At 50.3% G+C, this 12,443-nt stretch overlaps 1 protein-coding gene across 10 annotated transcripts in view; it reads right to left on the bottom strand.

The window, feature by feature from the left end:
- Window positions 1–2,580: 2,580 nt before the first annotated feature.
- Window positions 2,581–12,443, bottom strand: part of LOC110487445 (transducin-like enhancer protein 3-B) — a 56,016-nt gene continuing 46,153 nt past the window's right edge. For all 10 annotated transcript variants that reach the window (XM_036963946.1, XM_036963951.1, XM_036963948.1 and 7 more), the window contains 7 exons: window positions 11,552–11,625; window positions 11,172–11,421; window positions 7,459–7,706; window positions 7,145–7,292; window positions 5,063–5,213; window positions 4,705–4,781; window positions 2,581–4,266 (listed from right to left, as the gene is read on the bottom strand). In XM_036963946.1, coding sequence (XP_036819841.1) covers window positions 4,159–4,266; window positions 4,705–4,781; window positions 5,063–5,213; window positions 7,145–7,292; window positions 7,459–7,706; window positions 11,172–11,421; window positions 11,552–11,625 — 1,056 coding nt within the window. In that variant the 3' untranslated portion in view covers window positions 2,581–4,158. The remainder of the gene's footprint in view (window positions 4,267–4,704; window positions 4,782–5,062; window positions 5,214–7,144; window positions 7,293–7,458; window positions 7,707–11,171; window positions 11,422–11,551; window positions 11,626–12,443) is intronic.

The raw sequence follows: 12,443 nt of genomic DNA on the forward strand, positions 1-12,443 counted from the left end.
TTAACATGTCACCAATGACGCAAAGTAAAAGGTCCTGTTGTCCCTCCTATGACCTGGTCACTGTCCCTCCTCTGACCTGGTCACTGTCCCTCCTATGACCTGGTCACTGTCCCTCCTCTGACCTGGTCACTGTCCCTCCTCTGACCTGGTCACTGTCCCTCCTCTGACCTGGTCACTGTCCCTCCTCTGACCTGGTCACTGTCCCTCCTCTGACCTGGTCACTGTCCCTCCTCTGACCTGGTCACTGTCCCTCCTCTGACCTGGTCACTGTCCCTCCTCTGACCTGGTCACTGTCCCTCCTATGACCTGGTCACTGTCCCTCCTCTGACCTGGTCACTGTCCCTCCTATTACCTGGTCACTGTCCCTCCTCTGACCTGGTCACTGTCCCTCCTCTGACCTGGTCACTGTCCCTCCTATGACCTGGTCACTGTCCCTCCTCTGACCTGGTCACTGTCCCTCCTCTGACCTGGTCACTGTCCATCCTCTGACCTGGTCACTGTCCCTCCTCTGACCTGGTCACTGTCCCTCCTCTGACCTGGTCACTGTCCATCCTCTGACCTGGTCACTGTCCCTCCTCTGACCTGGTCACTGTCCATCCTCTGACCTGGTCACTGTCCCTCCTCTGACCTGGTCACTGTCCCTCCTATGACCTGGTCACTGTCCCTCCTATGATGGAGGAGGACATGTACGTACACAGTACACACACTGTATACCGTTAACGCACGGGCCCATATTTACACACACTGTATACCGTTAACGCATGGGCCCATATTTACACACACTGTATACCGTTAACGCATGGGCCCATATTTACACACACCGTATACCGTTAACGCATGGGCCCATATTTACACACACCGTATATCGTTAACGCACGGGTCCATATTTACACACACACACAGTTGCTTGGAATAGAATCGCTCTTTGTCCCGCTATAGTCACCATCACACACACCAGTATCACGACCTGACAGCCAGAACCCCCGCTCAAGTGCAAATTAGTACTGTGGCCACTTGTGGTGGAAGCAGAGAAAGAGGGGGAACCATTGACACTAGAGCAAGAGAGAGGGGCTTTAGGATCCAATAACTACATGTTGTTTCCTATCCAGGAGAGAGAGGCTTTAGGATCCAATAACTACATGTTGTTTACTATCTCAGAGAGAAGAGAGAGAGAGACTTTAGGACCCAATAACTACATGTTGTTTACTATCTCAGAGAGAAGAGAGAGAGAGACTTTAGGACCCAATAACTACATGTTGTTTCCTATCCAGGAGAGAGAGAGGGAGGGCTTTAGTACCCAATAAATACATGTTGTTTCCTATCCAGGAGAGAGAGAGGGAGGGCTTTAGAACCCAATAACTACATGTTGTTTCCTATCCAGGAGAGAGAGAGGGAGGGCTTTAGGACCCAATAACTACATGTTGTTTCCTATCCAGGAGAGAGAGAGAGAGGGCTTTAGGACCCAATAACTACATGTTGTTTCCTATCCAGGAGAGAGAGAGAGAGGCTTTAGGATCCAATAACTACATGTTGTTTCCTATCCAGGAGAGAGAGAGAGGGAGGGGCTTTAGTACCCAATAAATACATGTTGTTTCCTATCCAGGAGAGAGAGAGGGAGGGCTTTAGGACCCAATAAATACATGTTTCCTATCCAGGAGAGAGAGAGGGAGGGCTTTAGGACCCAATAAATACATGTTGTTTCCTATCCAGGAGAGAGAGAGGGAGGGGCTTTAGGACCCAATAACTACATGTTGTTTCCTATCCAGGACAGGAGAGAGGGGCTTTAGGACCCAATAACTACATGATTTAAGAACATAACGTATCCATACTCCACTGCAGCTGATCAGGTGTGGATAGTCCTGTAGTCTCGTCTTCGCTCTCTTCCACGAAATTCGGAGGAAACCATTAAACAACTGGAGGGTCTCAACTAACAGACAACTGAAAACATTGGCTTGACACACTGCCATCTTGAGTAGACTAGTTTCATCAGGTCCAGCCCTATGCACAGACCCCATAATCCAGTAGTAAGTCTGTGGCAGCTACTGTGACTGGGCGTGTGTGTGTGTGTGTGTGTCGTGCCTGTGGTTTCAGCGAGGCGCTGAGGCAGCAGTGTGTGACACTCTTAAGTCACACGGGTGGTTTGGCAACACACCCAGATCCTCAGCAATGCGTCTCCTCTCCCAGCATTAGTCTGTTGAACAGCCTGCGACCACAACGACAAGCCTGGACAGCAGCCTACTGACTCCACTGCTATTCAACAGGCTCCCACACACACACACCTCATATACAGCATCCAGTTAACTACAAGGAATCACCAGGCATATGTTTGAGGTTAGGTATTCATTATGAAACAGTTAAAAGTGTTTAAGTATCACATCAAGTGTGGGGTATAAGTGGAAGACTCCAGTGGTTTAGACGCTACACTCAAACATATCTACTTTCAAACCTATTAAGAGGAAGTTAATGTCAGGGCAGACAGACACCCACGGCTCTCGTAGAAGTACTGAAAACGCTCTTTGCTACAACGACTGCGCGCTTCCTCAACAATATGTTGCATTGAAATGAACTGGGAAGTCTTTCTACAAAAACAAACTGTTTATTGGATGATCATCAACTGTACATTATGTTCAGTGCTGACACAGTTTTGCTACATACTTTGGTTGTGAATTGGAGACGCTCACATTTCACCCCTCGTTATGACTGAAGGAAAGGAGGGTATTGGGGGCGCAGTGAACAATTTGAGTGTTCACCCCAACAGCTGAACGGTGGAGGAAGATATTCCCCTTAGACACAGAGCATCTTACCCTCAGCACCATTTGGGTTCCAAACAGATCCGTGTCTAGAGGCACCTTCATCCTACTCGGTACTGAACATTATGTAGATGCTGGTCACAATGCTAACTTCTGTTTTACATTTTGAAAGATCGTAATAGCCAACCCTAGCACTTAACAGGCACTGTATATCGACTGGAATCCAAGTCCGGTTATGATGATGTACTGATAAATGAGGATAGAGGATCAAATCAATGGATTCCATAGAAGCATGTTCTCCTTAACCCCCCATCTAGATGACCCTGTGGGTTGTTCTACATCAGATTTAGGTCCAGACTCAATGTTCAGGTTGTGTCCGGCCAGCCATATGAACTGGGGACGCGGCCGATAAGCCCAGTCCGTCAGCCCGTACTAGTAATAATCCAGTAGAATTGAAGTCCATTGCTCAACACCAACCAGACCACCCAAAACACCATCCAAGACGTAAGAGACGGGTCATAAAAGGGCACAGAGAAAGTAGTACAGTTAGTTTCTTTAATATGGTTTTAATTTACATTGTTCTCCTCCTCTCGCCGATCCCCCAGTCTCCTCTGATAGGCCGGTCCAAGAGGGGGTCCTGTGGTATTCCACGGAGTTCGGTGGCTCTGCCTGAGCCGGCAGGCTCCACTTCCCAGACATTTTCGTAGCTCCCAAAAAAAAGGGCACCATCCCAAAAGTCACATTTGAATCTCCACAAACGTGTTCTGGTTGACCATTTAGTTTTTGGAGAGACATTTCCATTTGATTTGGAAAAAGGTCAGCCTGGAGAACGTGCTTCAACACCCTCAACAACAAAAAATCCTTAAAAACAAAATGCTTATTCTACTTTCTGTTCTCCCTTGGATATCAAGCAGAAGGGAGAGGCCGAAAGCAAAAACGTCACAAGTACACCAGGACATGAAAATAGATATATATATTTAGAATATATATATATAAAATGTCTTTATTACTCCATTATGTACAATTTTCACAAGACGTCCAGGGAGCAACTGTTGTAAAGACAAAGCACTGCTTCATCCAGTCACATTACAGAAACATTCATCACCTTCAAAAATAAACCCTCCAAAAACAGGCCCAGGAACAGATCAAAAAACAGCAAGACAATTTACATCTTCAGTGCCCATTGGGTTACAGTCTGCACCGATAGCCAATCATAGCCAGGCCAACTGCCAAGCGCAGTTCATGGTGCCTTCTGAGCACCAATCCCGGAGCGGTATCGGCCGACATGGTCTGTAGTCCAATCCCTGGTGGTCTTTGAGGTTAGGGGATGTGGTGAGTGAAGTAAGAGGAGGAGGAGGGTCTAGCAGCTCCCCTCGTCAGGCCACTAGGAGGGGTCAAACTGGTGTTCCTAGTAGATCACCTCGTACACTGTGGCCTTCTTGTCTCCGGAGCCTGTCACAATGTACTTGTCGTCTGCAGAGATGTCGCAGCTCAGGACGGAAGAGGACTCCTTTGACTGTTGATGTAAAGGGTAAAAAAACACTATTAAAACTATGCCACTTTGTTTACATACCCTACATTACTCATCTCATATGTATATACTGTACTCGATACCATCTACTGCATCTTGCCTATGCCGCTCTGTACCATCACTCATTCATATATCTTTATGTACATATTCTTTATCCCTTTACACTTAGTAGTTTTGGAATTGTTAGGTTAGATTACTCGTTGTTATTACTGCATTGTCGGAACTAGAAGCACAAGCATTTCGCTACACTCGCATTAACATCTGCAAACCATGTGTATGTGACAAATTTGATTTGATTAGTTTGCTTCTGATTTCCAGATTACAACTGACAGTGGTAGCTGGGGTTTCCATGCTGCTGGTCATGTCCCAGGACTGTGAGCATCTATGCGTGTCTGAGAGTGTGTGTGTTATTGATTGGAGTACCTGGAATATGCTGGCACCGTACGGAGTCCTCCAGGCATTCAAGAGGTTGTCCTTCCCCGTGCTCACAAACCATTTACCTTCAAACACAGGACATAAATACATGAGCTCAGAGTCCAGGTTGTCCTCACCAAGCAGGACAGGCCTGCACACGACTCTCCAAGCACCAAAATCCACATGGTTTAAGATTTAGTAGCTAACCCAATACAACGGATGTGGGGCAGTTGGTATTACTTGTTGGTACAGTGGAAATACCAACTAAACAATGTGGTTCAATTCCTTGAGAAAAAAAGGTTTCTACACGTGAACTACATAAATACAGGTTATAAATGACTTCTAGCACCCTGGACATGTTTCTTACCACAGTAGGCGAACTTCAGCGAGAGGACGCAGCTCTCATGCAAGTGGAGCTGGTATTTGTCCGGCTTGGTGTGATGGAGAACCTCCACATTGCTGCTCTCCATGCCCACTGCCAGCCACTCCCCTGTGGGGCAGTAGCCTAGAGAGAAGATCTGGGAGGAGACGGGAGGTGGGGGTGAACTAGGGCAAAATAGAGTGTGTGCGTGTGTGTGTGTGTGTGTGTGTGTGTGGGATGCAACGGTACACTGTATGTTGTCGAACCATTCGGTACGCCCCCTACGGTTCAATATGCACACGTGAACGGCGGAATTACGATACGCCTGTCATTTTCCGGTCATTTCCAACGCGTGCTCATTGCGCTGCAGACTACAGGCACGTGGTACATTCAGATCCGCAGAACCAGACACGCAGCTTGTGGCCGTTAAGGGGCTACTGATGGCCGACAAAACTTCACTCAACAGCTATGTCTCAAAATGTGGCAACCGCAGTGACAGCAACCCCCCTCCCCCTTAAACAACCAATGGACGATTTGCACTGACATCTCAGTAGGAAACCTCCCTAAAGGGGGCCCCATGAAGAGAGAGGAAACTAAAAACAAATACTCTCTCAGCTCCCAACGTGACAATGGGGAGACAGAGAGACGCACATTTGAAGAGACACCGGCGTCTTTCAAATCCGCTGTGGGGGAACATTCTGGATTCAGCGTTCAATACAATGACGAGGGTAAGAAGACCGTAAACAAACAAAGTACAGTCTGCAAGCATTGCTCTGCCCCTGTCGGCTACTCCAGTGGAAACACTTCTAACACGATGTGTCATTTGCGTGGCCATCACTCAGCCGCATCCCTTGCAGCAGGAGCAAGGAGAGTCCACTCGTTAGCCAAAACACAATAATCTCTCATTGCTGCCTTCAACAACTATTTGCGACAAATTCAGAAAAACTAAGAAATAACGAAAGCAGTGGGAGTATTAATCATAGCCAAAGATTTGCAGGCCTATTCGGTGGTTACTGACTCGGGATTTCGTCACCTGATTATAAAACAATTGAACCGCATTACAATGTCCCCTCCCGCACACATTTCAGCAGCAAAGTAATTCCCAAACTCTATGAAACATCACAGAGAGACATTTAAAAGGAATTGACACAGACACCCTATCTAGCTCTCTCCACTGATAGTTGGACCTCCAGAGCAACTCAAAGCTACCTCACTGACGGTTCACTATGTACTGGAAGCTACCTCACTGACGGTTCACTATGTACTGGAAGCTACCTCACTGACGGTTCACTATGTCCTGGAAGCTACCTCACTGACGGTTCACTATGTACTGGAAGCTACCTCACTGACGGTTCACTATGTACTGGAAGCTACCTCACTGACGGTTCACTATGTACTGGAAGCTACCTCACTGACGGTTCACCATGTACTGGAAGCTACCTCACTGACGGTTCACTATGTATTGGAAGCTACCTCACTGACGGTTCACTATGTACTGGAAGCTACCTCACTGACGGTTCACTATGTACTGGAAGCTACCTCACTGACGGTTCACTATGTACTGGAAGCTACCTCACTGACGGTTCACTATGTACTGGAAGCTACCTCACTGACGGTTCACTATGCACTGGTCTGGGAGATCTATGTGTTGCAAACTCGGCCCCTGTATGAGAGTCATACAAGCGCACACTTAGCCCTAGAATTAATGAATGCTGTGACTGAGTGGACGCTAGAGAGACCAAATATCACAATCCCAGCCACTACAGATAACGCACAAAACATAGTGAACGCCATCCGTGAAGCTGATGGGTCTGGGCCCCACATTGGCAAAGCACCTACAGCTTGTCAAAGCTAAGAAGCCCTTTTCATTGTATTCTCCCCTTGCTGTCATACAGTAGAGACAGAAACCAGGCAGTCAGTCATGTTGACATTTTTCTGAATGGAACGTTTCAGGCTAAATAAAATAGTTAAAGGGTTTAAAGGGTGAATATGTAAATATCCCCAAACCGAACCGAACCGTGGGCCCACTGTACCGTTGCATCCCCTGTGTGTGTGTGTGTATGCGTATAAGCATAAATACGAGCGTACCTGGGAGGTGAAGTCATGCTGCTGGAGCTGGCGACCCTCCCTCAGGTCCCATGAGCGGACGGTGTTGTCCAGACCTCCGGTCCACAGCTTGGTCCCATCGTGGGAGATGTCGATACAGCTGGCGCCGTCCGTGTGGCCCTGGAACTGCCTACAACACCCAACAAACACAGTGGAACTTAGCCAAGTGATTCCACTCACGCTGTGGACATTTCAATGTAATCCCCCTCCAATCATTACTGCTAAAATCACATGGGTAGTAGAACATCCCTCCCAGCCCCAACCAGTCCTCTACTCTCTTCAGATGGATCACTCACCTGACCAGGGTCTGGTTGTGCAGGTCCCAGACGGCGATGTTCCCGTCACTGCAGCAGGAGAAGCAGACTTTGGCGTCGGGGGAGATGGCCAGTGCGTAGCAGGCGGGGGCCGAGGAGGTGAGCTCCGCCTTGATACGTGGCGTCGGAGAGGCCAGGTCCCAGATGGTCAGCGTGCTGGCCTCACCGCCCACAATCAGGGTGCGGCCATCAGGGAGGAGCTTACAGGAGCGGATGTAGTTGTCCCTGTTCTGGAGACAGAGAGGGAGACAGTTAACATTTGGGCTTCAGACAGTTATGGTGATAATAGCAGGTATCGTGAGACACACAAATGTATTGCTAAATATTGCTATACTGTTGGAGCTAGGAACACAGCCATTTCACTACACCCGCAATAACATCTGAGAAATATTGTATGAGACCAATAAAATGTGATTTGATTTAAAAGCAGGTGTGGCGACTCCAACACCATTGGATGAATTGAACGGATGTGGGTGGAGCAGTATCTCCATAGGGAAGCTGGTTGTGAACATCACAAAAGCTCTGACGAAGGCCTTGAGATCAATACATAAAGCTTAAGAGAGCCGCGACCCTAGCGAGAGCCGTGACCCTAGCGAGAGAGAGCCGTGGCCCTAGCGAGAGAGAGCCGTGGCCCTAGCGAGAGAGAGCCGTGGCCCTAGCGAGAGAGAGCCGTGGCCCTAGCGAGAGAGAGCCGTGGCCCTAGCGAGAGAGAGCCGTGGCCCTAGCGAGAGAGAGCCGTGGCCCTAGCGAGAGAGAGCCGTGACCCTAGCGAGAGAGAGCCGTGGCCCTAGCGAGAGAGAGCCGTGGCCCTAGCGAGAGAGAGCCGTGACCCTAGCGAGAGAGAGCCGTGGCCCTAGCGAGAGAGAGCCGTGGCCCTAGCGAGAGAGAGCCGTGGCCCTAGCGAGAGAGAGCCGTGGCCCTAGCGAGAGAGAGCCGTGGCCCTAGCGAGAGAGAGCCGTGGCCCTAGCGAGAGAGAGCCGTGACCCTAGCGAGAGAGAGCCGTGACCCTAGCGAGAGAGAGCCGTGGCCCTAGCGAGAGAGAGCCGTGGCCCTAGCGAGAGAGAGCGGTGGCCCTAGCGAGAGAGAGCCATGGCCCTAGCGAGAGAAGTGACCATAGCGAGAGAGAGCCGTGACCCTAGCGAGAGAGAGCCGCGGCCGTAACGAGAGAGAGCCATGGCCCTAGCGAGAGAAGTGACCCTAGCGAGAGAGAGCCGTGACCCTAGCGAGAGAGAGCCGCGGCCGTAGCGAGAGAGAGCCGTGGCCCTAGCGAGAGAGAGCCGTGACCCTAGCGAGAGAGAGCCGTGGCCCTAGCGAGAGAGAGCCGTGGCCCTAGCGAGAGAGAGCCGTGACCCTAGCGAGAGAGAGCCGTGGCCCTAGCGAGAGAGAGCCGTGGCCCTAGCGAGAGAAGTGACCATAGCGAGAGAGAGCCGTGACCCTAGCGAGAGAGAGCCGCGGCCGTAGCGAGAGAGAGCCATGGCCCTAGCGAGAGAAGTGACCCTAGCGAGAGAGAGCCGTGACCCTAGCGAGAGAGAGCCGTGACCCTAGCGAGAGAGAGCCGTGGCCCTAGCGAGAGAGAGCGGTGGCCCTAGCGAGAGAGAGCCATGGCCCTAGCGAGAGAAGTGACCCTAGCGAGAGAGAGCCGTGACCCTAGCGAGAGAGAGCCGCGGCCCTAGCGAGAGAGAGCCGTGACCCTAGCGAGAGAGAGCCGTGACCCTAGCGAGAGAGAGCCGTGGCCCTAGCGAGAGAGAGCGGTGGCCCTAGCGAGAGAGAGCCATGGCCCTAGCGAGAGAAGTGACCCTAGCGAGAGAGAGCCGTGACCCTAGCGAGAGAGAGCCGCGGCCCTAGCGAGAGCCGTTGCCGCGACCCTAGCGAGAGCCGTGGCGAGAGCCGCAGCCGTAGCGAGAGCCGTGGCCGTAGCCCCAGCGAGAGCCGCGACCCCAGCGAGAGCCGCGACCCCAGCGAGAGCCGCGACCCAATTCGAGAGCCGCGACCCAATTCGAGAGCCGCGACCCAATTCGAGAGCCGTGTGCAGGTTTCTTCTTTTTCTCATCTTATTCAACTGTTAAAATGCACCTGCAACAAAGACAGCTCAGATGTGCCTTTGGAAGCAGGTGTGAGGAGAAAAGCATCAGAGTGTGTTTGAGTATGGCTTCCCTCGGCTGTGGTGTGTGGAGCGAGACTCATTTTCAGCTTTAACAAGGGCAGAAGAGTGTTAGCTGGACTGGGTCCATGAGGCGGGTGATGTGAATGACAGATCAATAGAGGGCCGGGGCTCTCAGATGAATTAAACAGCTTGCTGATGACTATATAAGACCTGGTCACAAAGCCAGCACTCTCCCTCTGCTCCTTCCCCCTCTCCAAAGTGGCCAGGAGACAGTATCAAACTGATGAATGGGGAGGATGGGAGAATGACTAATGGGGTGGGTAATGGCAAACCGGGGCAGGACGATCAGAAGATCATTACTTTAGGTCTTTTTCAAAAACGTCACACACAGGGCCGACGAACAAGACGCTGTGCCTTGAATTATTACATTCACAAGAGCAGATGGAGGGAGAGGGTGGATGTGGGGTTCAGAGGGCTGGTTCAGAGGGTGGTAGTGGGGTTCAGGGGGTGGTAGTGGGGTTCAGGGGGTGGTAGTGGGGTTCAGGGGGTGGTAGTGGGGTTCAGGGGGCTGAAGGCAGCGGGGTTCAGAGGGCTGAAGGCAGCGGGGTTCAGAGGGCTGAAGGCAGCGGGGTTCAGAGGGCTGAAGGCAGCGGGGTTCAGAGGGCTGAAGGCAGCGGGGTTCAGAGGGCTGAAGGCAGCGGGGTTCAGAGGGCTGAAGGCAGCGGGGTTCAGAGGGCTGAAGGCAGCGGGGTTCAGAGGGCTGAAGGCAGCGGGGTTCAGAGGGCTGAAGGCAGCGGGGTTCAGAGGGCTGAAGGCAGCGGGGTTCAGAGGGCTGAAGGCAGCGGGGTTCAGAGGGCTGAAGGCAGCGGGGTTCAGAGGGCTGAAGGCAGCGGGGTTCAGAGGGCTGAAGGCAGCGGTGTAAAGTACTTAAGTAAAACATACTTTGAAGTACTACTTAAGTTGTCTGGGGGCATCTGTACTTTACTATTTATATTCTTTACAACTTCTACTCCACTATATCCCCAATGAAAATAATGTACTTTCTACTCCATACATTTTCCATGACACCCAAAAGTACGAAACATTTTGAATGCTTAGCAGGACAGGAAAATGGTCTAATTCAAGCACAGAGAAAATCCCTGGTCATACATCAGCCCTATGAAGAGCATCCTCTGTGCCCATCGGTGGGCTTGATATCTCAGTCCATGTCTAATGATAACCGTCACAGTATCATCTCAGATACAAGGCTAGCTTGTTCAGCTTGGCTATCCTGTTAGCTAGCATACAGCCCAGCCAACCTAAGTTATAGCCTTCGTCCCACATTGTCTGTTGTTATGCCTTACACCATTATAACAATGATATGATCATTCAGCAGATGGCTTTATCCACAGTGACAGTCATCCAGTTGAAACAGCACCAGTCTAAAGTCTGGACACACCTACTCATTACAGGGGTTCTTTATTTTCACTATTTTCTACATTGTAGAATAATAGTGAAGACATCAACATTATGAAATAACACATATGGAATCATGTAGTAACCAAAAAACCCTTGAATGAGTAGGTGTGTCCAAACGCTAACGGCTCCTTACCAGGCAGTCCAGTTGGGACACGGGACTCTTGCTGCCCGGCTGGCTGATGTCCCAGATCTTAACGCAGCCCTTGCCACCGGTGTAGACGTGGCGCGTGGGGTTGCTGATGGTGACGGCGCACACCACCTCGCCGTGGCTCAGCGTGTTGATCTGGCGAGCGTGGCGTGGGATGCCCGGGCCTATGAGAGCGTCCGGGGGAAAGGGCACCGGCTGCATCTGGCCGTCGGCGCTCACATGAAAGGAGTAGGCACTACCGTGGGGGGAAAGGGCAGTTGTTTTGAGACTAAATGAAACCTGGAACCAAAAATGTTGGACTTGACCTGTGACTTTCAGGCTCTCGTGATAAACAGTTTAAACAAAGAGTGGGTTTGGAGACTTACGGTTTCCCTCCAGAGATGGATGTGAGACTGGCTTGCAGGCCTGGTCTCATGTGGGAGTGAGGGTCAAACCCCACCTGGGAAAACAGACCGTTAGCATGTTAACATGTCAAACAGTGGAAAGCCTATCCATGCAGCCAACTAGAATAAATGTTCAAACAGGAAACTTAGCATCACTGCCTCTGTAGTGTCAAATAAGACAGGGGCACTTTAGTACCATTTCAGAAGGTCCGATCACACAAATGTCCTATGTGGCAAAACCCCCAGCTCACAACCCAATGCCACCCAAAACAGTTCACAACCATCTTGTTGGCAGAGAGAGAGTTTTGCAGTTTTAAGTTACATTGTTTGCAATTCTATACATGTTGCATTGGGCAGAGATTTTTGTTTCTGTTTTAAAGCTTTAAAGGTATTTTTCCAGGCCTGGTTTACGTTTATAAACTAGGTGGTTCAGACCGTATACAACGGTTATGACAACACATGTTTTTACTGCTCTAATTACGTTGGTAACCAGTTTCTAATAGCAATAAGGCACCTTGGGGGTTTGTGATATATGGCCAATATACCGCGGCTAAGGGCTGTGTCCAGGCACTCCTCGTTGCGTCGTTCATAAGAACAGCCCTAAGCCGTGGTATATTGGCCACATACCACACCCTCTTGGCTCTTATTGCTTAATTAAACGATACCAGGGGCCGAAGCCTGACCTAGTTCAGTAGTACTAGTAGAGACGTGCGGTCCGTATTGAATCAGTTATGAGTATGTGGGACACAAGGGGAATTCTTACTATCATTTCATACAGTGCTGTGTATTCTACATTCCTTCGCCCAGGTTTGTGGTAACGGTGTGAAAGGGGAGCTTACTAATGCTAATGAGAGCCTGGGAGATTCACACACAC

Source organism: Oncorhynchus mykiss, chromosome 26 (genome assembly GCF_013265735.2).
Source record: "Oncorhynchus mykiss isolate Arlee chromosome 26, USDA_OmykA_1.1, whole genome shotgun sequence".
Classification (NCBI taxonomy): domain Eukaryota; kingdom Metazoa; phylum Chordata; class Actinopteri; order Salmoniformes; family Salmonidae; genus Oncorhynchus; species Oncorhynchus mykiss.